A 23,782-nucleotide genomic window follows, 5' to 3' on the forward strand; every position below is an offset into this window, starting at 1 on the left:
GGCTGTACATGCCATGCAACTGCTGTCTGCCCCTCATCATTAATCTCTAAGCTGGCATGTAATGATCTCAACTCATGTACCAAAGACAAAGGAGTAACCTGTAGACTTGCCATAGTCTTGCGACTTAGGGCGTCAGCCACAACATTAGCTTTCCCTGGCTGATAGTCTATCAGACAATCATAGTCTTTTATCAACTCTAACCATCTCCTCTGTCTCAAATTCAACTCTTTTTGGTGCCCAAATACTTCAAACTCTTATGATCTGTATAGATGTAACACTTCTCCCCATACAAATAATGTCTCCAGATCTTAAGAGCAAACACAATAGCTGCAAGCTCCAAATCATGTGTCGAATAATTCCTCTCATGCGGTTTTAGCTGGCGTGATGCATAGGCAATGACATTTCGATCTTGCATCAACACACAACCTAACCCATTGTGAGAAGCATCGCTGTAAACTGTATATTCTTTACCCGGTGTAGGTAAAGTCAAGATTGGAGCCTCAGTCAAACATCTTTTCAATTCATCAAAACTTTGCTGGCATTTGTCCGTCCACTGAAATTTCACATCCTTTCTAAGTAGCTTGGTCAATGGAGATGCCAACATGGAGAATCCCTTCACAAATCGACGGTAATATCCATTAACCCTTGTAAAATCGCGAATCTCCGTGACATTTTTGGGTGGCTTCCAATTAAGGACAGCTTCAATCTTGCTAGGATCTACCTTAATACCCTCTGCTGATACTATGTGCCCCAAAAAGGATATCTCTTTCAGCTAAAATTCACATTTCGACAATTTGGCATATAGCTGTTCTCCCTCAAAGTTTGCAGTATAATCCGCAGATGTCTATCATGCTCTTCTGCATTTCTCGAATAGACCAATATATCATCAATAAATACCACAACAAACTGGTCGAGGTATGGTCTGAAGATAGTGTTCATCAGATCCATAAAAGCAGCCGGATCATTAGTTAACCTGAATGGCATGACCAAGAACTCATAATGGCCATAGCGGGTTCTAAAGGCAGTTTTAGGAATACTCTGCTCTTGTACTTTCAGCTGATAATAACCTGATCTCAGGTCAATTTTGGAGAACACAGCTGCACCCCTCAATTGATCAAACAAGTCATCAATACGGGGCAATGGGTATCTATTCTTTATTGTCACCTTATTCAACTGTCGATAGTCAATGCATAACCGGAGAGTGCCATCTTTCTTCTTAACAAACAACACTGGCGCTCCCTAAGGTGACACACTAGGGCGGATAAAGCCCTTATCAAGCAACTCTTGCAACTGCACTTTCAATTCTTTTAGTTCTGCTGGTGCCATTCTGTATGGTGTTATGTAGATTGGGTCCACACCAGGAATTTCAAACTGCACTTCTCTTTCTGGAGGTAATCCTGGCAATTCATCAGGAAACACATCCGGAAAGTCACATACAGTAGGATTGTCCCTCAGTGTTGGACTCCCCACTTGGGTGTCTATCACATGTGCCAAGTACGCCTCACACCCTTTTCTAATTTTTTTTTTGGCCAGTGCAGCTGAAATGATGTTTGAAGGCAATAACTGCCTCTCCCCATGTATTACTACATCACCATACTGAGAAAGACCAAAAGTGACTGTTTTCAATCTACAATCAATCATGGCGTGATGCCTGGCTAACCAATCCATGCCCAAGATAATGTCATAATCTCTGAAGGGCATTTCAATTAAATCAGACAGAAAAGTGTGTCCTTGGATCACCAAAGGACAGTCTCTATATAGCCTATTTACCCTGACCTCCTGGCCTAATGGACTAGTTACTAGCACATCATAGTCCATTGGTACACACTGAATAGCAGTAGAACACATCACACTAGCACTAACATATGAATGTGTGGAGCCAGGATCAAATAACACATGTACATCTTGGTCAATGATGGAGAAATTACCAGCTACTACATCTGATGTTTCAGCTTCCTCCCTCTGACGCATGGTATACACTCTGACTGGTGCGCCACTGGATACTGGCTGATTAACAGTGCTTTGACTTCCAAGAGTGCTACCAGGACCCCTACCTCTGCCTCTACCTCTAGCAGCTGACGGTGACCCTCTAAGTGCAGAGACTTGGGCTGATCCTTCCGATGTAGCAAAAGATCCAGACCGGCGAGGACTAGTACAATCTTTAGCGAAATGTTCGCTCCCTCCACAATTAAAACATGCTCCGGTGGCCTTGAAGCAAACTCCACTATGAGTTCTACCACAAGTTTCACACTACCGGACTGATAGAACTCCTCGAGAAGCTTGTTGGGTCGGCTGACCAGACCGGGGTGGTCTTTGGCCAGAAAATCTGCCTCTGCCGGATCTACGGGATCTGGATCCCCCAAACTGTTTCCTCTTTCCAGGACCACTCTCAGATGCTTGTCCCATAGTCTTTTCAGTCTTCTCTTTTTCTTGTATACCCTTCTTCACTGCCCCTTCTGATTCTATCCTTTCCAGTTCCAGGGCTTGTGAGATCAATTCAGCAAAATTCTGATGTTGAAAACCCACGACTTGCATTCTAAAATTCGGCCTTAATCCGGACTCAAACCTCTTACATCTGTCTCTGGGGGTGGAGACTAAGCTTTCAGCATAGTGGCTTAGCCTTGAGAAGTCTCTTTCATATTCTGCTATGGTTCTGTCCCCTTGTTTCAAACTCAAGAATTATTGTAATTTCTTATCTACATATGCATCAGGAACCCATTTCTGCCTGAATTCTCTCAGGAAGTCTGTCCATGTCAGCACAGGTGGCTCAACCAGGCTGTGGGGGATGGTCTTCCACCATTCATATGCATCCCCTTGTAATAAGGAAACATAATACTCGAACTTCATCTCTTCCGTACACTGCAGTTTTCTATAAACTCGTTCCATTCTTTCCAACCATTGTTCTGCCTCCAGTGGATCCACAGTGCCTTTAAACTCGGTGGCCCCAAATTTCATCAATTTTTCATATTGCCGAGCTGAGGGTTGTGGTTGTGCTACAAGTACTGGCATCTGAGCTTGGGGTGGCACATTACTCGCCATTTGCTGGAAGAACGCAGCCATCTGCAGTACAAATTGAGAAGGAAACTGCGGTGCTGGAGCAGGAGCTGGAGTGGCTGACCCACTCACGTTCTGGAGTGCTGGGGCTTCCCCTTGAACCTCAGCCTCAACAGATTGTTCTTCGGAATTATCTCCTCCTTCCATTCCGTTTTCCCAAATTTTCTACTTCCTGAGATCAAACACAAGGAGGTTGACCTCCATTAGTGCATATTCATGATGTAAATATATTATATGTATCAATTAAAGACACTTGAGCAGTTGTACTTATCAATAAAATGTTCATACACATAGTCAAAATTTATTGGAAAACCATGCTCTGATACCACTAAAACATGTCACACCTTACCCCTCCGTAAGGCATAACATGATCCCGTAGAATACTTAATGAACTACCGAACTTCACCTACCGATAACTCATTAAGTACCCTACAAGGGATTTTAAAATAATTTTTTTACATTTTGGAAGTGGTGAGCATTTTGGTAGGAATTAAAAACCATTTATTCAAAGTTTAAATACTAGTAAAAATTTTTGTGCATTTAAATTTTGCCATAAATTTTATAAAAATTTTGATAGAGTTCCGTTTGTAATTGGAGAAAATAGTTCTTCAAATACCTGAGAAAAACACTTCCAAAAATTTTCACAACTCCCAACCTCCAATAAATCTCAATCATCTCAATTCAAATTACTTCAAAGTAATTCCACAATACAAATCAAAATTCATCATCTCAAAATATTTAATACTTCATTCATGAGGCATAAAACATGAAATTCACATGTACAAATGTTAATTTATAGAAGGAAATCCAAAAATAATATTATTACAATTTATTTACAACTGCTCAACTTACATTGATACATACAACATTTCTATATTTACATCAAAATTATCTACAAGGGTATAAAATAATACCCGTACAAAATGATCGATGTGGTCCACAATTTGATAGCAGCTCACTCTGCTGTTTTCTCCTTGCTCTTATCTGCAATAGCAAAATAAGCTATCGCTGAGTATAAAAATACTCAGTGGTGCACAATAAAAATTTAAAATACAATAAATAAATCATTCATTAATGAAACATCATTTAAATAATTCTCAATCATATTTCACAAATATCAAAGCTCATAACAACTCCATTTAGTCAAATAATTCATTAAACACAGTGTTGCCAAAATCATATACACAACTTAAGCCATGACATAAAATTTTCGATCAATGCCGTGTTGTACACCACGACAAAGCAATCTCAACCCCATTAATCGAAAATCAATGAGGGAGGTGGCTAGCTAGCTAATGAGTACTCATCCGATCTCAACCTCAACTGGCAAGCCAGAGAGGGAGGAAAATAAATGATCTCAACCCCATAAATGGAGGAGGAATAATGTGATACTGTCATGCTAAGTGTGAACATAAAATCAATTCAAAATAATTAATGCAAATAATTTATTGGAAATCTGGTAAATTTTCAAAGTCATATTCACAATCATAAATGGCAACACAATTCGTAATTAACTCAAGAAAAATCAAATTTTCAAGAATCATATATTTAAACAACAATTATCGTACGCACTTGACGTGAGTCGCCTCTAGGCCTTGACTCAGTCTCTCAGAGCTTCCAAGTCTTTTTCAGCTGAAACACATAATTTCACAGTGTTTCAGTACCATAACTTAGCATAAATCCAAAAATAAATTCCACTTCATTTTTAACTAGCTTTATTGCGCTAAATTCGACGTTCTCGAAGTTTTTGTATTTCAGGTTACTATTCACTACACTATTCAAGTCAAATTGTTGACTTTTTAAGGCTTAATAGGTATGGGAACTCCAAATTCACCCACATACCACATTTTGGTCATTAAATTTGTTGGTTTTGGTCATTTTCTCAAAACTTAAGTCCTTTTGGCCAAATTGTCAAATTTTCAGTTTTGGTGCTCCAAGTTGCACTATTCCATTGGTTAATCTACTGTTGGAATTTGGCAAACCTTTCTTCATAGAAAATGTTTCTTATTGTCTTAAGTTTATTCTCATTTTTGAATCACTCCAATTGGAGTTTTGTAGCTCAAGTTATGGCCATTTGAACTATGGCTGCCGGATTGGAAACAACCCAGATTTTCTGGGCAAATTTTGGTGCTGGCAGATTTGAGTTACCAACTTGGGGTGGCCAAATGGCTTGGTTGCTGGTAGAATTTGGACTTGTGTTCTTCATGAAAGTTTTAGGTCTATATCTCATCTAACCACTGGTAAAATTTCAGGTCATTTTGACCTGCCTAGCTCGAGTTATGACCAAATGAACAAATTCATTTGGTCAGTTTATACAGTGGCAGACTGCTCTTATTCAACTTTGGTCAATTGGTTCACTAAGTTTTGGTCACTTTTTGAGCATGGTTCCTAAATGAAAATTGTGTCATTTTATGTCTATTTTCATCCACAATTGGTACTATATCAATTGGACTTGTAAAATTTTAGTTTTGGTCCTTCAAAGTTAACTTGGTCATGCTGCCAGCAGCATGACCATACAACCTCCGAATTTAGCTTCCATTCCAACAATTCAAACACAACTCATTTGGTCACAATTGACCATTTTTCACTTCACAATAGGTCAAACATGCCATTTACTCATTTCTTACATTTTTGGTTCACAAACCCTAAGTCCCAAAACCCTAACTCACTTAATTGTTGCAATTAACTAAATTCAAAGCTCTCAACCATAATCAATCAACTAAGGGAAGTCCATAAATTCATTCAAACCCATCAAATTCATGCAAATCATACTCCCTTTCAACAGGCCAAAATTTCAGTTTAGTCCTCCCCCCCATATTTTTATTTCATTTCATTAGCTCTAAGCTCATTTCAACAACTAATTATGCATTAAAAATGGAAAAATAACAAGTTAACATACTAACCTCAACTTTAATACCAAATCTTTAATTTTTCTCCTCCTTTCTTCTTTCTTTCTTGTTCTTAAGTTGAGATTACAAGCTCTAGTGAGGTTTTTAGGGGAGTTATATAGGTTAAGTGAAGAAAATTAAGCTTAAATGGAGAAACTTCCATGGAGGACTTAGGGAAGAAATGAGGCGGCAAAGGGAAGAAGAAGAGCTTTCTATATTTTTTTTTCTTTTTGTTTTCTTTATTTATTTTAGTTTATGGAAGATCACAAAAGTCTAATTTAATAATTCAATTAATTAATTTATTTATGGCATCATGCATGAGGTCATGCATGATGTCATCACCTTTTTACTCTTTCATTTTTCTCTTTTTTTTATTTTTTTATTTTTCTATTAGTTCTTTAATTTAATTCTCGATTCCGAAATTTTCTTTTCTCCGATTTTATTTGACAGTTAGGTCAGGAGTCAGCTCTCGGGGTCAATTGACCAAATTGCCGCTCGCCGGTTCATCCCGGTTTGCAAATACTTCCATATTTCTTCCGGCTCCCTGACCTAATTATTTGACTGACTTAATAGTTCTTTTTCATGATTTTCTCTTTTCCACTGTGTTCATAAGGGTCCTAAGGACCGCAGCGTCATATTTTACGGTTCGAAATTTGAGTTTAAAATGACTTCGCAGTCATTCCCGAGCAGGTCACCCATCGCTGTGACTCTCGGCTCGTTTAACTTTTTATGTTCTGTTTTTCTTATTATACTTAACTAATTGAACATTACTAATTATTTGTGTTTATGGTTTCTCTAGTTGTCTTAAGTATGGTTCTAATCCCCTTAATTGTCCGGACCGACACCGGTCACCGGAACAGTGAAATATACCAGGCTATACAAATAGGGGTGTTACATTGATAGATTTCTAGAGATATTTAATATGCATAAATGTTCAGTAGGAATTGTATCCATACAGAAAGGAAACAAATTTAGTCTCAATCAAAGTCCAAAGAATCATATAGAGTGTAAAGAAATGAAATCAATTTCTTCTGCTTCAACTGTGGGCAATTTGATGTATGCTTAAACCTGTACAATTCTTTATCTTGGAATTGATCACTAAAAAGCTGCAAAGAAAGTTTTATAGTACCTATAATGAACTAAAGATTTCATGCTCACTTTATAAGATTTCATGCAAAGAACCACATCTATCATAATTTGATCACTTATAACTCCTATGATGGAACTTGTATCCTCTCCAGGGTACTCAAGCCAACAACTTTTTATCACACTATAGTCCCATTCGGGATGTCATTTCGTAGGTCACTACACTAGTAGTAACCTTTTATCTCTCTTGAAAAGACACTACCATATTCTATAGCATAACTGACCATAAGACAGGTACTACATTTATCATATTGCCACAATTATGTAAGGCCATCTACTCTCTTATCATACTGTAAACTTTTCTAAAAAATCATTTCATAGGCTATAAATATTATTCATAACCTTGGGTCTACTTTAGGGAGTAAAGTCGTACTCTACACCTTGCTGTCATACTAAGGAGATGCTACCTCAATAAACTCTAAGCAAAATGTCCATCATAATGCCAAAACTATCTAAGATCCCATACAAGAAATTAGATGGTCTATTATAATGCAACCATACTAAAACTTTTAATCTCATTGTAACTCAAGCTATAATGTTGTGCTCAAGTTAGGATAACCAAGTCACTGACTCTAGTTATCACCTAAAAGCAACAGCTAATACTCTATCCTAAGGGTTTTACATCACAATTAGGAGTTTCTTAACTCCTCTACAAGAAAAGAATTCTGTTATGGCACAACTGTACCAAAAAGAAGATGTTTGCAAAACCTTATCATAAAATACCATGGGGATGTACATAGCTCTACACAATAATCTCATGTCTGTATTGTAATTTGCAGCTTACAACACAAACAACGAAAGCATTGCATAGGTTACTGTGGTACATCCTAACAAACTATCATCTCTAAACCCTTACACCTCCATAAAAATCATATGAAAAACTATCCTGATAGAACACTCAATTAATACCATAAACTTGCCCTAACTAGGCAGTTCACAATAGTACCCACACCCTCACTTAAGGCAACTACACTATCATGACTCATTTTATATACTTGTGCCTTACATTAATTAGACATGCCACATGGCCCTATACTGACTAATCACATTATCTCTTGGGACCCTTATCACTATGGTAGATATCGGCACATCCGCTAACTCCAATTATATCACTTGTTGTCCCATGAGAACCGATACATTGGACACACACCAAGAAATACTACGGAGAAAAATGCTGAAACTAGAAGCAAGAAATAAGATCAGCTATAATGTGACAAACCCAAGACAAAATAAGATCCTAGACTCTGCATGTGACAAACCCAAGACAACATTTCTCATGAATCTAGAGCCTAAGCTCTGATACCAACTTTGTCATCACTCGATTTCTAGACCAGACCAGTATTAGCACTTGAGTCAGCATAAGATCCCGAAAGCCTGTAGTAAGCCTAACTATTTCTAGCCCAACCATAAATCCATAAATATAGTCTAATTTCAAGAAGATAAACGGACAGAGTTCAGCTATTGAACTATCTAATGGGGAGTGCTAACTTGACCGACCTGTATCACATAATGTCAATATTATGGGGAGATAAGCTCACCCTTAAAATCCTCAAAATGGATAAATAAACATTTGGGAGCTCAGCTTTCTCCATCCACAGAAATAAATATCACATGCACCCAAATAATCTCCCATAATTATGTTTATAACTCTAAAAAATTAAGTTATTACAACCCCTTATAAAAAAATAAAGCATCTATTAGTACATGTGGAATTCTAGAATATGAATCAAAAAAATAAAAACATAATTAAGCTTCTTCTGGTAAGCCTACAAGAAAAAAAAAAAAGGTTATTCTCAAAAAGTTCACCTGTCACCTGAGAAAAAATAGTTGAACAAGGGTGAAGTTCGACTCATAGAGTAAGATATTGATTTTAAATATAATTTCTATAACTATCTAGAATTTAATGCATTGCCTGGATGTGAAATGCAATATAGTCACATAGTATCAAACAATTCAAGCAATATTCACACAAAAGATAATTTGGAGCACGCACACACACATGTGTCACACCAACATATATACATATCGGAACTGATCCCCTATGCAGCTCTCTTAATTCCAATATCTGCCAGCGACGTCAACTCAAGCTGGACTTTCGCTTAATAATCTAAGTGCGGGGGTCAGCGAGATCAACTCAAAGCCGTACTCACCTTGACTTATCCATATATAAGGATCGAGTCCTAATGAGTCAAGTTCCAACCGCGACTACCCGTCCTACTCATATCCATATCCACACCACACGCACGTTGACACACGCACACAACTACACATTATCTTAAGGCGACATCCACAATAATTTCATTGAATAAATATGTAATACAATGCGTGCCTAGTATTTGATTATATATATATATATATATATATATATTTATTTATTTATTTATAAGTAAATACATGGGTATGCCTTGATTATATAATAATATTGAAATTATAAATAAAATCAATATCTACTCACAGAAGAACCGGAGATCACTGAGGCGGCTGAGTAGAGGAATAAGGTTGACTCAGATTACCTAAATAATTATATTTATGAATCTATCAATATTAAAACAAAATAATAATTTAAGCATAAAATAATTATTTAAAAATTTGGGGTGTTACAAATTAGTCCCTATATTTTAGAAAAACATATTTGTTAGCTCTTGTTATTTGATTCTGTTAACTATTTAGTATCTATTTGACATTGAGTTTGAGAGACCAAAACTTTTTTTCTGAATAAAAACACTATTTTAGAAGCTGTTAAAAAACAATTTGAAAAAAACTATTTTATTTTTCTAATATTCTTATAACTAAAACTTATCAAATTTAATTTTAAATTATTTTTAATACTTTCTAACTTGTATATTTAAAAATGTGATTTTTTTTAACAGCAGTTCCAAGTAATGCCAAATAGGCCTTTAGTCTTATAATTAATTTTTATACCTAAACTATCATAATTCTCTCCCCCTTATTTCTCTTTTATTCTCTCAATTATTTTTTTCTCTCCATGTTTCTTCTCCTTTATATCCATATCCTTTTCTCCCTCATTCTCTCTTTATTTTCATATGTTGATAAGCTTTCTACATAAAAAAAGATCTACACATGGTTTTTATTGATTTGGAGAAGGCTTATGATAGTGTTCCAAGAGATGTCCTATGGAGTGTGTTAGAATAAAAGAGGGTATCTATTAGGTACATATAAGTATTGAAAGATATGTATGAAGGAGCAACTACTATTGTGCGCACAGTGGGAGGGGACACAAGAGATTTTCCGATCTCAATTGGATTACACCAAGGATCAGCTATAAGCCCTTACATTTTTACATTAGTTTTAGATGAATTGAAGAAATATATACAAGAGAGTATTTCTTGGTGCATGATGTTTACGGATGATATTGTTCTGATAGATGAGACGCGAGAAGGAGTCAATAGAAAGCTAGAGCTTTGGAGAAGTACTTTAGAGTCAAAGGGCTTTAAGTTAAGTAGAACGAAGACAGAATACATGCATTACAAGTTCAGTGAAGGCCAAACTGGTGATAGGGAAGGAGTTAGTTTAGATGGAGTGGTACTGTCCCAAAGTAATCACTTTAAATATCTCGGTTCAGTCCTTTAAGTAGATGGGGGATGTGAGGAGGATGTTAGTCATAGGATTAAAGCTAGATGGTTGAAGTGAAAACGTGTCACATGAGTTTTATGTGATCGTAAGATTTCCAATAAGTTGAAAGGAAAATTTTATCGTACAGCCATACGACCGGCTATGTTATATGGTAGTGATTATTAGGCATTGAAGGAGTCGTATGCGTCTAAGATAAGAGTTGCAGAGACGAGAATGTTAAGATGGATGAGTTGCCAGACTAGACTAGATAAAGTCCGTAATGAGAGTATTAGAGAAAAAGTAGGAGTGTTACCAATTGATGATAAGTTGAGAGAAGGAAGATTAAGGTGGTTTGGTCACATGAAGCGTAGATATACGGAGGCTCCAGTTAGACAAGTAGAGCACATTAGGTTAGAGGATAGAAAGAAAAAAAAAAGGGGTAGACCTAAATTGACTTGGAGTAAAGTAGTACAACATGACCTGGAAGCATTACAAATTTCTGAGGATTTAACCCAAAATCGTTTAGAGTGGAGAAAACGAATCTATATAGCCGACCTCATATTTTTGGAATAAATGGTTAATTGAGTTGAGTTGAGTTTAATCTTCAAAGTAATCAAGAAAAAATAATTTTTTGTGGAGAAAATACAAAAATGATGTCTAAGAAATTATAAATTAAAAAAAAAAATTCAGATCTAGTTTCTACATAGTAAAATTTATATTTTTATTAAAGATTATATTTTTCAAAATACATAGACTAACTAATTAGTTTCATTAAAATAGAGAGATTGAATAGTAGTATTTTTCAAAATACAGAGATCAATTAATTAGTTTCTTTAAAATAGAGGGACTAAATAGTAATTTAAATAGTATAAATAACTTAAAATGTGACAAAGAGACTAAATAGTTTAATATAAGTAAAATACATAAATTAAATAATATATTTTTAAAAAATATAAAGACTAAATAATTAATTCCGTTGAAATACAAAGATTAAATAATAATTTTTTTAAAATAAAATGCTGGATTCTTGCCATTTTTAACAAAAAGTTCCAATTCTTTATCACAGGGCAAAGTAATTTGCCAAGGATTCAAATAAAGGTTGTAGGGGATAGATCCATATCTTCAGTAGCCAAAAAGAAAATTTAACCTAAAAATGTCCAGCAAAAAAATGCGAACTAGAGAGACAATGCTCCATAAATGAAGAAAATTCAGAACCAATTTTGAGTTGCCATTAACAAGCAATTGAAAGCTAAATCTCCTGGAGAAAGGAAAGGGGAACAAAAGAATTAGAGATTAACGAACAACTTCAGACGTTTCCTTAATTTGAGCTTTGAATTTGGTATTGAACTTCTTGTAATTGAATTTCCTTCTATCTTTTTTGAATACTTTCTTGAACTTCTTTGCTAGCATAGCCACGTCTTCATTGTTATCTACATTACTTGAGTTGTCATCACCACCGGAATTAAATTTGAAATTGAGTCAACTTAAATAGATTAATTTAAAATCGTGCATAATAAATTATTGAATTGATTTTCAATTAAAATTTTAATTCTATAAATTATTTAAATTATATTTTAAAATTGAATAAATTACTTTTCTAATCTTTGTGTTATGCTATAATTGAGAATTAGATTCATATTATGGAACATGGGTGAAAGAATTCAGATAAAATAAAAATTTATTCTAAATAATATTAAGATATTTTTAATGTTCTATTATAATGATTAATAAATAAAATTATATAACAAAAATAAAAAATAAAAATTTAAATTTAGATATTAATCATAGCATATTATAAAAATTAGAAAATAATTTAACCTTTTAATACGACTTTTAAGAGAATTACATGTTTATCATATATCAAACAAATTCAAATCAACAAAAAATTTACACTTCTATTGATATTGAGTACTTGTTGAATGACATTGATTTCTTCTTTTCCTCCTCCTCTAAAGAGTAATTGGATTCGACCATCTGGTTGAACTTAGGTTAGATTCAAAATACATGGCCATGTGTATGAATTATAATTGCCAGTAATACACTTTGTCTTCTCTCCTCTGCAAAGTGTCCTTCCTTCCTCGGGCTTGACAAGAAAACACTGAATTGATAGATAGAACCATCAGAACTCACTGCCAGAAACAAAAAGGAAAAAGTAAAAAAAAAAAAAAAGAAAAAAGAAAAAATGAAATAAAGAAACAAGGCGGGCTAAGGCCAACGCATCAGCTATATAAACAAACACTTGTCCCCTGACACCCCCATGAGTTTTAGCAGCTAAGCTTTTGCCATCCTATAAGCAAATGTCTTTTCTTTTCTACTTTCTTGTCCTTTAGCACTTATCTCTCTCCTCCTTCAACTCCATATCCTTTCAAGAGCGAAACAGAAACCTACTCAGGTGATTGCTAGCAGTCTTGTGCAGTTAGCATACCAAAAACACCCTTTTTGTTCCCCAGATAAGATGGTCTCTTAAAGCCTACACTTGAGATTTCCATTTTAGTTTCTTCTTATTGCCTTCTCAAACTTCCACACCAATTACCAACCTAACTACTAACTTACTTTCTTTATGAAAGAGAAATACCAAGGGCCTCTACTTGTTCCTTTTTTTCTGCTATAAATTTAGCAAAACCCAGATATTGAAAACCAAGAAACAACCAAGCTTTTAATCATGGAGGCTTTTAATGCTGCAATACCCCTACCCTCTTCTTACACTTTCGCTACTAGTACTAGTAGCACTAGTTCTACCAATACTATCACCAATCCTTGGATGGACAGCAGGATATGGAGCAAACTCCCACAAAGATTGCTTGATCGTGTGATCGCTTTTCTTCCACCTCCAGCCTTTTTTCGAGCTCGCTGTGTCTGCCGGAGATGGTATGCTCTCTTGTTTTCAAATAGCTTTCTCGAGCTCTATATCCAAATATCACCTCGCCACCACTGGTTTCTGTTCTTCAAGCATAAAAGCCTTAAGAGCTACATCTATAGAAACAACAGCTCGAGTGGGAATGGCCAAAGTAGAACCAATTTTGAAGGGTACCTCTTTGATCCTCATGATATTGCATGGTATCGAATTTCCTTTGCTCTGATTCCACCCGGGTTCTCTCCTGCTGCTTCTTCTGGTGGTTTAATCTGTTGGGTCTCAGATGAGGCTGGTACAAAGAGTCTTATTCTATGCAATCCACTTGTTGGTTCTCTATCTCAATTGCCACCCACATTAAGACCACGTCTCTTTCCTTCAATTGGCTTAGCAGTTGGCCCATCCTCCATTGATGTAGCAGTTGCAGGAGATGACTTGATTTCTCCATTTGCAGTTAAGAATTTATCCACTGAATGCTTTCATATCGATGCAGGTGGGTTTTACTCTCTCTGGGGCACCACTTCTTCCCTACCAAGGCTTTGTAGCCTTGAATCAGGTCAAATGATTTATGCTGGTGATAAATTCTATTGCATGAATTATAGCCCATTCAGTGTCTTGGCTTATGATATAGCAGCAAACAATTGGCGTAACATTCAAGCTCCCATGCGAAGATTCCTACGTTCACCAAGTTTGGTTGAGAGTACAGGGAAACTGATACTTGTGGCAGCAGTAGAGAAGAGCAAGCTCAATGTACCAAAGAGCTTGAGACTTTGGGGTTTACAATCTTGTGGAACAACATGGGTAGAGATCGAAAGGATGCCTCAGCAACTTTACATTCAATTCTCAGAACTGGAAGCTGGTCGTGGGTTTAATTGTGTTGGGCACGGTGAGTTTATTGCAATTATGATCCGAGGATCTGATAAGTCTCTGCTGTTTGATATCTGCAGGAAGAGCTGGCAGTGGATTCCTCCCTGTCCTTACGTTCATGGAGGTGGTGTCAGTAGTGGAGATGATAGTGGTGAATTGCATGGTTTTGCTTACGAGCCTAGGTTGGCTGTTCCAGTAACTGCGCTTCTTGATCAGTTGACCCTTCCCTTTCAGTCTTTTAATGGTTAAGTTAATTTGGGTAGCTAGGTTTCAACATTTCTGGATGAAGCAGATAGGTTAGTAGTAACATTATTAAACATGAACTTTTGGGGTCAGTGTTCACATCTACTTAGGTATGCGTTTGTAAGATTGGAATCTATGTAATTGCATCTCCAACTTGAATTGTGTTCTTTAGCAAACTAGACCATATTTTTCAATTGAGATTTAATATTATTCTTAAATTAAAGCTCACAAAACTTGGAATGAATTTATGAGCAATCAAGTTGAGCATTATTGCTTAACTCATTGTCAACGCATTATTTTAAATTGCTCAAGTTAAATTTAAATATTGAAAGTCAATTCAATAACTCTTAATTCATTTAAGCTTTTAAGCTGTAAAGCTAACTAAATCAGGCTTGATTCAATTGGTCTTTTCAAACGAGAAAAATAAAAAGTCTAATGTTCAAATCTTTCAATTTATTAATATAGTTAAAATTCACTTTTTATAAAAATAATAAAAAAGACAGTTGACTTTAAATTAACTGTACTTTAATTATTTCTAAGATTGTGATATTGGAATTCAAATTTCAACCAAAGCTAATTATGGAAAAAAAAAAAAAAAGAGACAAGGCTAACTCTAATAGCATTCTCCAAGTGTTTGTCTAATTGAGGTTTGCTAGGTGTGGTTATACATGACATTTGCCCATACTCCTTTTAGCAGTAAAACAAATAATTCAAAGAAAACGTGTATGTTTCCTTTTTGGAGTAATAGTAATTCAGACAAATTATTGAATACTCCCGTTGCATGTTCATCCTCCCATTGCATGTTTATTCTCACATACATCCGGTAATGAATAATAAAGCATTGCCAGTATAGATATCATGTTTTTGAATACGAGAAATTGAACACTGAGAGACATAATGAAATTAGATAACCTACACGCTGATCTGACAAAGTGATTCTGTGCAAATATATATAGCATTAGAAAATTAGATGACTAGATGAATCAGTCGTCAATCCTTTCTTGCCATTATTTTACCTACACAACATTCACAAGTCTGCCAACAATTATTTCCCATAAAATTAAACTTTGGTTGCTGAGAAAAATGCAAAAAAAATTGAGCAAAATTAAGATTTCAAATCGAAAAGCACGAAAACATGCTCCTAGTTTCATCGCTAGCTCATCAAGCAGGCAGAAGTAGAGCTAAAATATGCGCAAGGGGTTTCAGCATATCTTCGTTCGGATATGTTCTAATGATGTCTGAGCTTTGGATATTGATGCGAATTTGGTATTTAATAAAGTTAAATTGCGAAAAAGCATCCATATATATCCAACCAAAGGCAGTGGTAAAAGTTAAGATATGGTATTAATAGAGGCTAAGGTAAAAGCATCCATATATACACTTGCAGATGCTATTTTGGGGAAAAGACGCAACTCTTTACATTTGAATCAATTTGCCCAGCAGCTCTATTGCCTCATTTTTGCTAGGAATGGCCAATGTATTAGCCAAGTACAGAATGCCAAATTTTGTCCTGGTCCTTCTATAGATCATCCTCCATGGCTAATCCAATTCTGCGTCCAGTGATATTTCCTTGGTTGCTGAATTGATCTTATTTCAGAGTAACCTGGAGGATCAGATGCACTTCCCCTCTTGTATCTCTTGAATAACTTCAATGCATATTCTTCAAAGTGAAGAATTAACATCATACATATAATAATAAAAAACCTAAGATAATGATTCAGATACATTACCACTGTTATGAATTTGAGAAATAGTATTCTTCAATTGTACTATTAATTCAAAGGGCCAATACCTATCAATACAAAAGAGTCTGTGCTACTCAATTTAACTTAACTCAACTACGTTTTCATCTCAAAAATTTATTGAGGTCGGCTATATGAATTTTATGATCAACTATATGAATTTTCTTTTTCTACTCTAAATAATTTTGATTTAAATTATCGGAAATATGTAATGCTTCTAGGTCATGTTGTACTACACTCCTCAGAGTCAGTTTAGGTTTACCCTTTCTTTTCTTTCTATCCTCTAACCCAATGTGCTCTACTTGTCTAACTGGAGCCTCCATATGTCTTTACTTCATATGACCAAACCATCTCAATCTTCCTTTTCTCAACTTATTATCAATTGGCACTACTCCTACCTTTTCTCTAATACTCTCATTATAGACTTTATCTAGTCTAGTATGACCACTTATCCACCTTAACATTCTCATCTCCACAACTCTCATCTTAGACACATACGGCTCCTTCATTGTCTAACACTCAGTACCATATAATATGGCTGGTCGTATGGCTGTACAGTAAAATTTTTCTTTCAACTTATTGGAAATCTTACGATCACATAAAACTCTTGTGATACGTCTCCACTTCAACCATCTGGCTTTAATCCTATAACTAATATCCTCTTCACATTTCCCATCTACTTAGGGTAATTCCCATGATTATGCAATAACAAAATAAATCTATACAATGATTAGACTAATCCATATGATTATGCAATCCCTAGGACTGTGATCAACACCCCCTCATTACAGATGCTAGCTTGAACCACTAGCTGAAGAAAAACAATTTGGAGATGAATCTTTGAAAAGATGTCAGCAATTTGATTGTTAGAGGAAACTAAAACAAGTGAGCTCTGAAATATATCATTTTGAGCAATCTAAACAACGCTTCTATTATCATAATGGAGAGTAGTGGCATGGAAGTGAGTATTACCCATATCTTCAAGTAACCAAGCTAAATCAACTCTGATGTAGCATTAGAAAGAGAGCGATAATTAAATTCTGTGTTCGAATGGGAGAGAAGTAATAACCAATTGTTGATAGAAGGATCAACCATCTAATCAACATAAGATTTGATGGGAGATCAGCTAAGTCTAGCGAAAGCAATGGTACAGGCATCAAGTTCAAATCTACTTGGTGAAGAGATCCATATTCATTGTGGAGTGAAAGTACACTTCCAAATAGGATGCTCAAATTCCTGCTTGAGCAAATTTTTGTAAGAATGAAAAAAAATGACCATGTTCTAGTTTAGAGCTAAGCTAGTTAAACCAAAGAAGATATAGTTTATAATCAATCAAGCAGCCTGTTCGATGTTCCAATTGGCAGCAAACAGTAGCGTCTTCTTAGTCAACTTCACGTCATACTCTACATTCCTATTCGGGCTGGAAATTATCCAACTTGAAGCCGTAGGAAACATGATTTGATGTATCATCTTCAAATCAATCAAATAAGCACAAACCGGACTAGTAGTATAAAAAACTTAGTCCAAGCATGATTCGCTCAATTCATTTTGAGGTATGCACAAGATAGCCCAAATACATGCAGCTCAGTTTGACAGAAGCTTCCATCGAGTAAAAAACATAATCCCTCAACTTCAAAGGTATTGGCCATCCACCAGGCAAATACATAGCTAATTCAACTGGCAAATCAGATTCTGAAAGTGTTGACATCAATAAGAAAGCCACCTTGGCATGATTAATAATATTCCATAATTCCTCTCGCCGAATTTATGCATTGCCTATGTCGATTTCGAGGTCCTCATAGCATGGCATCAACTATCATAACAACAATATGATGATGACCAAACCAATTTAGAAACAACAAATTTAAGAGAGAAAGAGAAAGAGATTATAGAGAACCTGTTTATGATTTCTAGATACGTAAGCTTCAATATCATGATCAAGATGATCATCATAAGTTGAAGTATAAGCCAGTTTAATTTGTCGAACCTGGGAAAAAGTTCGAAAGCATACAATTTTATTGTTAAATTTAAGTTGAGGAATATGTTTCGTTATAGCCTGCCTCAAAAATTTCGTTCCAATGGCCATTTTTTTATCCGGAGCAAAACTGCTTTCTACAAAAACCATGTTCCATGCAATTAATATTTATTGAAAAAGGATCAATATGCATGTAGAGTGCGTAAGGTCTTTACAAAAAAAGGTCAATTATTTATATACCATTAAGATGGCTGTGAGGCTCTGAAGGCAACTCTTTCTTAAAAAAGTTGACAAATCTTTCCCATTGCATGCATCTACATGTAAATTTCCATGGTTGAATTTCGAGAACAAATATATATATATATATATATATATATATATATATATATATATATATATATATATATATATATATATATATATATATATATATATACTTTAATTTAAGTGGATAAAAATATACTTAATAATATTATAAGATTATGACTACTTAATTATAAACAAAGAAGTCTTTATACAAAGTCTTATAATATAAGTAATATTCACGAGAAAAATTAAGCTATCGATTGGGTTTTATTTAAAAAATTTTTAAATGAATTCTAAACAAAAATTTTAATTTTTTTAAAAAATAATCATATTCTTAACAAGATTTAAATTCAATCTACTACATATTCTTAAATTATGATATAATTATAATTAATATTACAAAAAATATATATTAGAATATGAAATTTTAAATAATAATAAGAAGAAGAAAAAGTAAATATATAATTTGACAAAACATATATTATTAAATTTATATATTTACAAAAACTTTAAATTATAGTTTTACTTATAATTTATTTATAAGGAAGTAAAACTCCTACCACTTAGTGCCACAATTTTTTATTTATTTATGACACAATAAATAAAGAAAATAGATTCAATTGGATATAAATTTTTAATTTTTTAAAGACTTAAAAGGTTAAAACTAAAAACATTAATATTAATAAAGTATAACAACACGTATAATAAATCACATTCATATAAGTTTATTTTGTTCTATTTAGCTGTTAATCTAATTAATTGAGGTTCTTAAACAATATACATTATTTTTTTACATAAATAATTTTATAAAGTTTCAATATATTTTCATGTTAAATATAATATATATATCAAGATGTAGATTTTGGTATAATATCTTCCTTTCTAAATTTGTTTATGATTACTTACTTAAATATATATTATTTTTTAATTTTTTTTCATAAACATATCACAAAATTAAATAAAAATAACTGTATTTTAGACAAAATTAAAGTTAAAATATCTTAATATTTTTATATATATTTGTATTATTTCAATTATCTTAGAATTATGATTTGCTAAAAACTAATATTATACAACTAGCATTGTACCGCTATCAATTTATATTATTTATTTTTCTTTTAAGTTGTAGTTTGTCCTCTCGTAATGAGTTGTTATTTTTTTTTATCCTGTCTTCTTGTAATAATTATCATTATAAGTTGTAGATTGTTTAAGACTTCATACTTGCAAATGTTTCAAGTCGATAATATGAAAATCTATCTCTCCCTTCATCTTTAAAAGGAATGGAGTTTGCTTGTTGAGGTAGAGGAAAAGTTTTAGAGCTTTCTTGTACAAATTCTTTCTACTTTGTAAATATTAGAAAATTTAATTATTTTATTATAATTAAAATTTCGTAATTTATAACTAAATATAATTGTAAATTATTGGTAAAAATGAAATTATAATTACATTTTATTAATTATAATTGGTAAAACCATAAATTATCAATATAAAGTTATTATATAATAATTACTGTAAAATTCTGTTATTTTTGTTATATAACTAAAAGGATAACCTTGTAAAATTGAAAACTTGTTAATAAAAATAAAAGGATAACCTCTACTATAAAAAAAATTACTCCGCCCTAATTTCTAATCATTATTTGTATATAAATTAGCCCAGATGAACAATTTTATTGATAGTAAATCGAAATTATATTGAATTAAAATTAAAATAAAAATTGATTTTATATATACTTTTTTTATATTTTTAAATATATTACATACTTATAATATAATTATATATATTTATATTAATTAATATTATATTATTATTATTATTATTGTTATTATTATATATTATAATTAAAGGCTATATATAATTCAATATTAAATTTCATTGTTCTATCTTTTCTAAATAATTTAATTATAAATAGATTAAATTACTTTATAATTTTTAATTATAAAGCAATATTAATATGTTACATAATATATATATATATATATATATATATATATATATATATATATATATATATATATATATATATCCCATAATAGTTAAATTTTATATAATAAAAAATAATTAAAATATTATTATATGATATATAATGTATTAATAATCAACTTTAAAAATTAAATCATAATTTAGGTATAAATTTCATGATAATAATTGCATAGAATTATTTCAAAAATCGAAATTAGAATTGAGAGTTGATAGAATCAAATTAGAATTTAAATATTGAGAACATAATCAAATTAAAATTTAAATATCAAAAAATTAAGCCAAAATCATATGAAAATTTCAATTCAGTTCCATTCTTAAGTAGACTCCAAGATAGAATCAAAACCACACATCCTTATCTATAAAATTGAACTAGGATTGTCCATAATATGATTAAAATTCAAAATTAGACTAAAATTGATCATTTTAATTTGAGATTCACTCTAAATTATATTTTATTACCCTCTTTTTTTTATATTTTAGGGAACCAAAAATATTTGCTACAATGTTTAATAATGTAGTAATTTTTTAAAAGGCCTATATAACCCACTAAAGATACATATAATTAAATCATTTGGTACTAAATATATTAATATGCATGAAAATATGAAGTTATTACTAGCATGAAATCTATTTAAAAATAATTTCAGGAAATTTTATCTCATGAAAGAATTTGATATGAATAATAAAATAATAGGTATGAAAAATTTTAAATACTTATATATTATATTGTACAAATTAAATTTTAATATTAATTTTTATGAAATTTTAATATTTTTATTTAAATAATTAAATTTTATATAATATAAATTATTTGATGTGCACGCTTCAAAGACTAAGTATACATAAAAGTAAAAAAAGTTAAAGTTAATAGTTAAAAACTATAAAAGGTAAAAGTAAAAAAAAAAAGGGGCAAACCCTCGCATCCCCTTTAATTCTTTTTTTTTTTTCTCGCTTTTATTTTCTTTCATTTCCTTTGGCTTTCTCTCTCTCCTCTATTTCTTGCATTCTAGACCACCTCAACTCTATGGATTCCTTTTAATGTGGCCTTCGCATCCATACTAACTTTGTTTTGTTTGTCGTAATTGCTTTATTTGTGCAAATCGAGTCTCAAATTTTTTTTTTTTTATCATATAACCTTCCTGTTCAAATCTAGGACAAACTAGACATGGCACTAAAAATTGGAGGTTACCAGCGTGCTTTACTCATCAAGGGCTTCGCGTGGATACCAACAAAGCAAAGTTTCATCGCTGAAAGATCTTAAGGACCCATGAGTTTCGGGCTGAGCTACGAGCCTTTCTCATAACTTTTTCAAAATAATTTTAGTATATATTAACCCGTGGTATTGTGAGTTTCATGTAAGTAACTTTGTTGATGAAAAATTCTAGTCTTTTAAGACTGCATTTTCACTAAAATAAGTAGAAACTGTGACTTATCTTAGAAAAAAAATTAATATTATAGTTCATCTTAGCATTTTTAGCTGCTAAATATATCTTTCAAGCAAAATCAACATTGGTAAGCTTGAACTCTAACTCAATGATTTGACCTATAACTAGGATCCATTACAAAAAAAAAAAAAAAAATACTAACGAAAATTTTTGTCGATAATCGAATTAAATTTTATCGGTATTTTTGTTTACTGATGAAATAGCAATGCCTCCACAATGCACCACTAATTGGCTCGTCGGCGAAGTTTATTGATGGCTTTTAATGTCTTTGGTACTAATGTCAAAGTCGTAGATAAATCGTTTATCTCATCGTCACAAATTTTGTTGGCTCTTTTTAAGATCTAACGAAATAACAACATATTGACATCGATAAAATCATAAGTAATTACCAATGCCACAAGTTCATCAGTAATTTTTAGCGCCAAAAGTTTTCGTTAGTAAATTTAATTTTAAAAATAGTGGCTTTTTATTTATAATTAATAATAAAGAAATTTAATTCGATTACATGACACAAATATTCACATAAATGCATATAATTAAAAATCTAGTAAAAATATCATTGTATTGCAAATATATTTAATTAAATATCTAGTTATAAGTTCTCTTGTACTAGAAACTCATAAAAAGTACACCAAAAATCAACTATGTAGTGGTAGAGGAAATGGGACAGTCGGTAGGCCACAACTAATCTCCCCACCTGCTCCATCAAGAAGGCCTTGAGCTCATTGATTTCATTCCTCATCTCCACAATTCTACGCATCAGCTGATGAAGACGCTGCCATCATTGTGGAAGATGAATTGGCACAAAAATAAATCATTGATCATTAAAGTTAGTTTTTTAATTTAATTTTATTCAAATAATATATTATATTGACCCAACTTGACATTATATCATTATATAATATATCATATTTAGTTTTTAAATTTTTAATAGTTAATTATATTTTGTCACTAAAAACCTATTTTGTATAACAACTAGAACTATTGAATGTGAAACAACAAAGACCATAATTTTAAAACAAACTTTAGTATGTTAAATAAAAAAAAAATTAAGTATACCCACTTTAAGTATTGAGTGGACCTTCCTCCTTAGCTTGTTTTTCCTAGCTGCTTCTTTATTTTAAGCAACTCCCCTCACTCTATACACAGAAATGATCAAGGTAAAACGTTTGACATTGGAACAAAAGCAGAAAAAGAACCACAGAAATGTAAATAACATCATAAAAAGTGAACCAAAATAGATCCTTCCTGCTCTGAACTTGAAGTTGTTGGACCTTTATGGTTCACTTTGCACTGCCATAACAAGAATCAAGATTTTATAATACAAATTGCAAAGAGAAGAATATCATATGATCTCTGTTTTCATTCCTATTCAATCACTTGATAGCGTAATCCTATTTTTTTTCCCTGTTTGAAAAACTCAACTTATGTAGAGTCGTTTTCTTCTTGAAGCTAAGATAATCAAATGCCAACAAACAAAAATGAAAATTTTTCTCGTCTATTCATTTCCCACTGTATTTTAACGAACATAAATGTGGTGCCAATCATCCAACAAAATACCCACACAACACCTACGCAATCATCTAGCAAAATTCCAACAAAATCATGTAATTACAAAACACCCAGACAATACATAAACTGTCATCCATCAAAAACAAAATACCTACATAATACGCAAAAGTGTTGCCAAATACCTCCAACAATTCCTC

General features: G+C 32.6%; 1 protein-coding gene across 1 annotated transcript; it reads left to right on the forward strand.

Moving 5' to 3' along the window:
- The first annotated feature begins 12,939 nt into the window (after window positions 1–12,939).
- On the forward strand, window positions 12,940–14,798 carry LOC110667045 (protein UNUSUAL FLORAL ORGANS). Its single transcript, XM_021827761.2, has one exon. The coding sequence runs from the start codon at window positions 13,324–13,326 to the stop codon at window positions 14,626–14,628; it is 1,305 nt and encodes a 434-aa protein (XP_021683453.1). The 5' UTR covers window positions 12,940–13,323; the 3' UTR covers window positions 14,629–14,798.
- Window positions 14,799–23,782: the final 8,984 nt, after the last annotated feature.

Source organism: Hevea brasiliensis, chromosome 10, assembly GCF_030052815.1.
Source record: "Hevea brasiliensis isolate MT/VB/25A 57/8 chromosome 10, ASM3005281v1, whole genome shotgun sequence".
Lineage (NCBI taxonomy): Eukaryota > Viridiplantae > Streptophyta > Magnoliopsida > Malpighiales > Euphorbiaceae > Hevea > Hevea brasiliensis.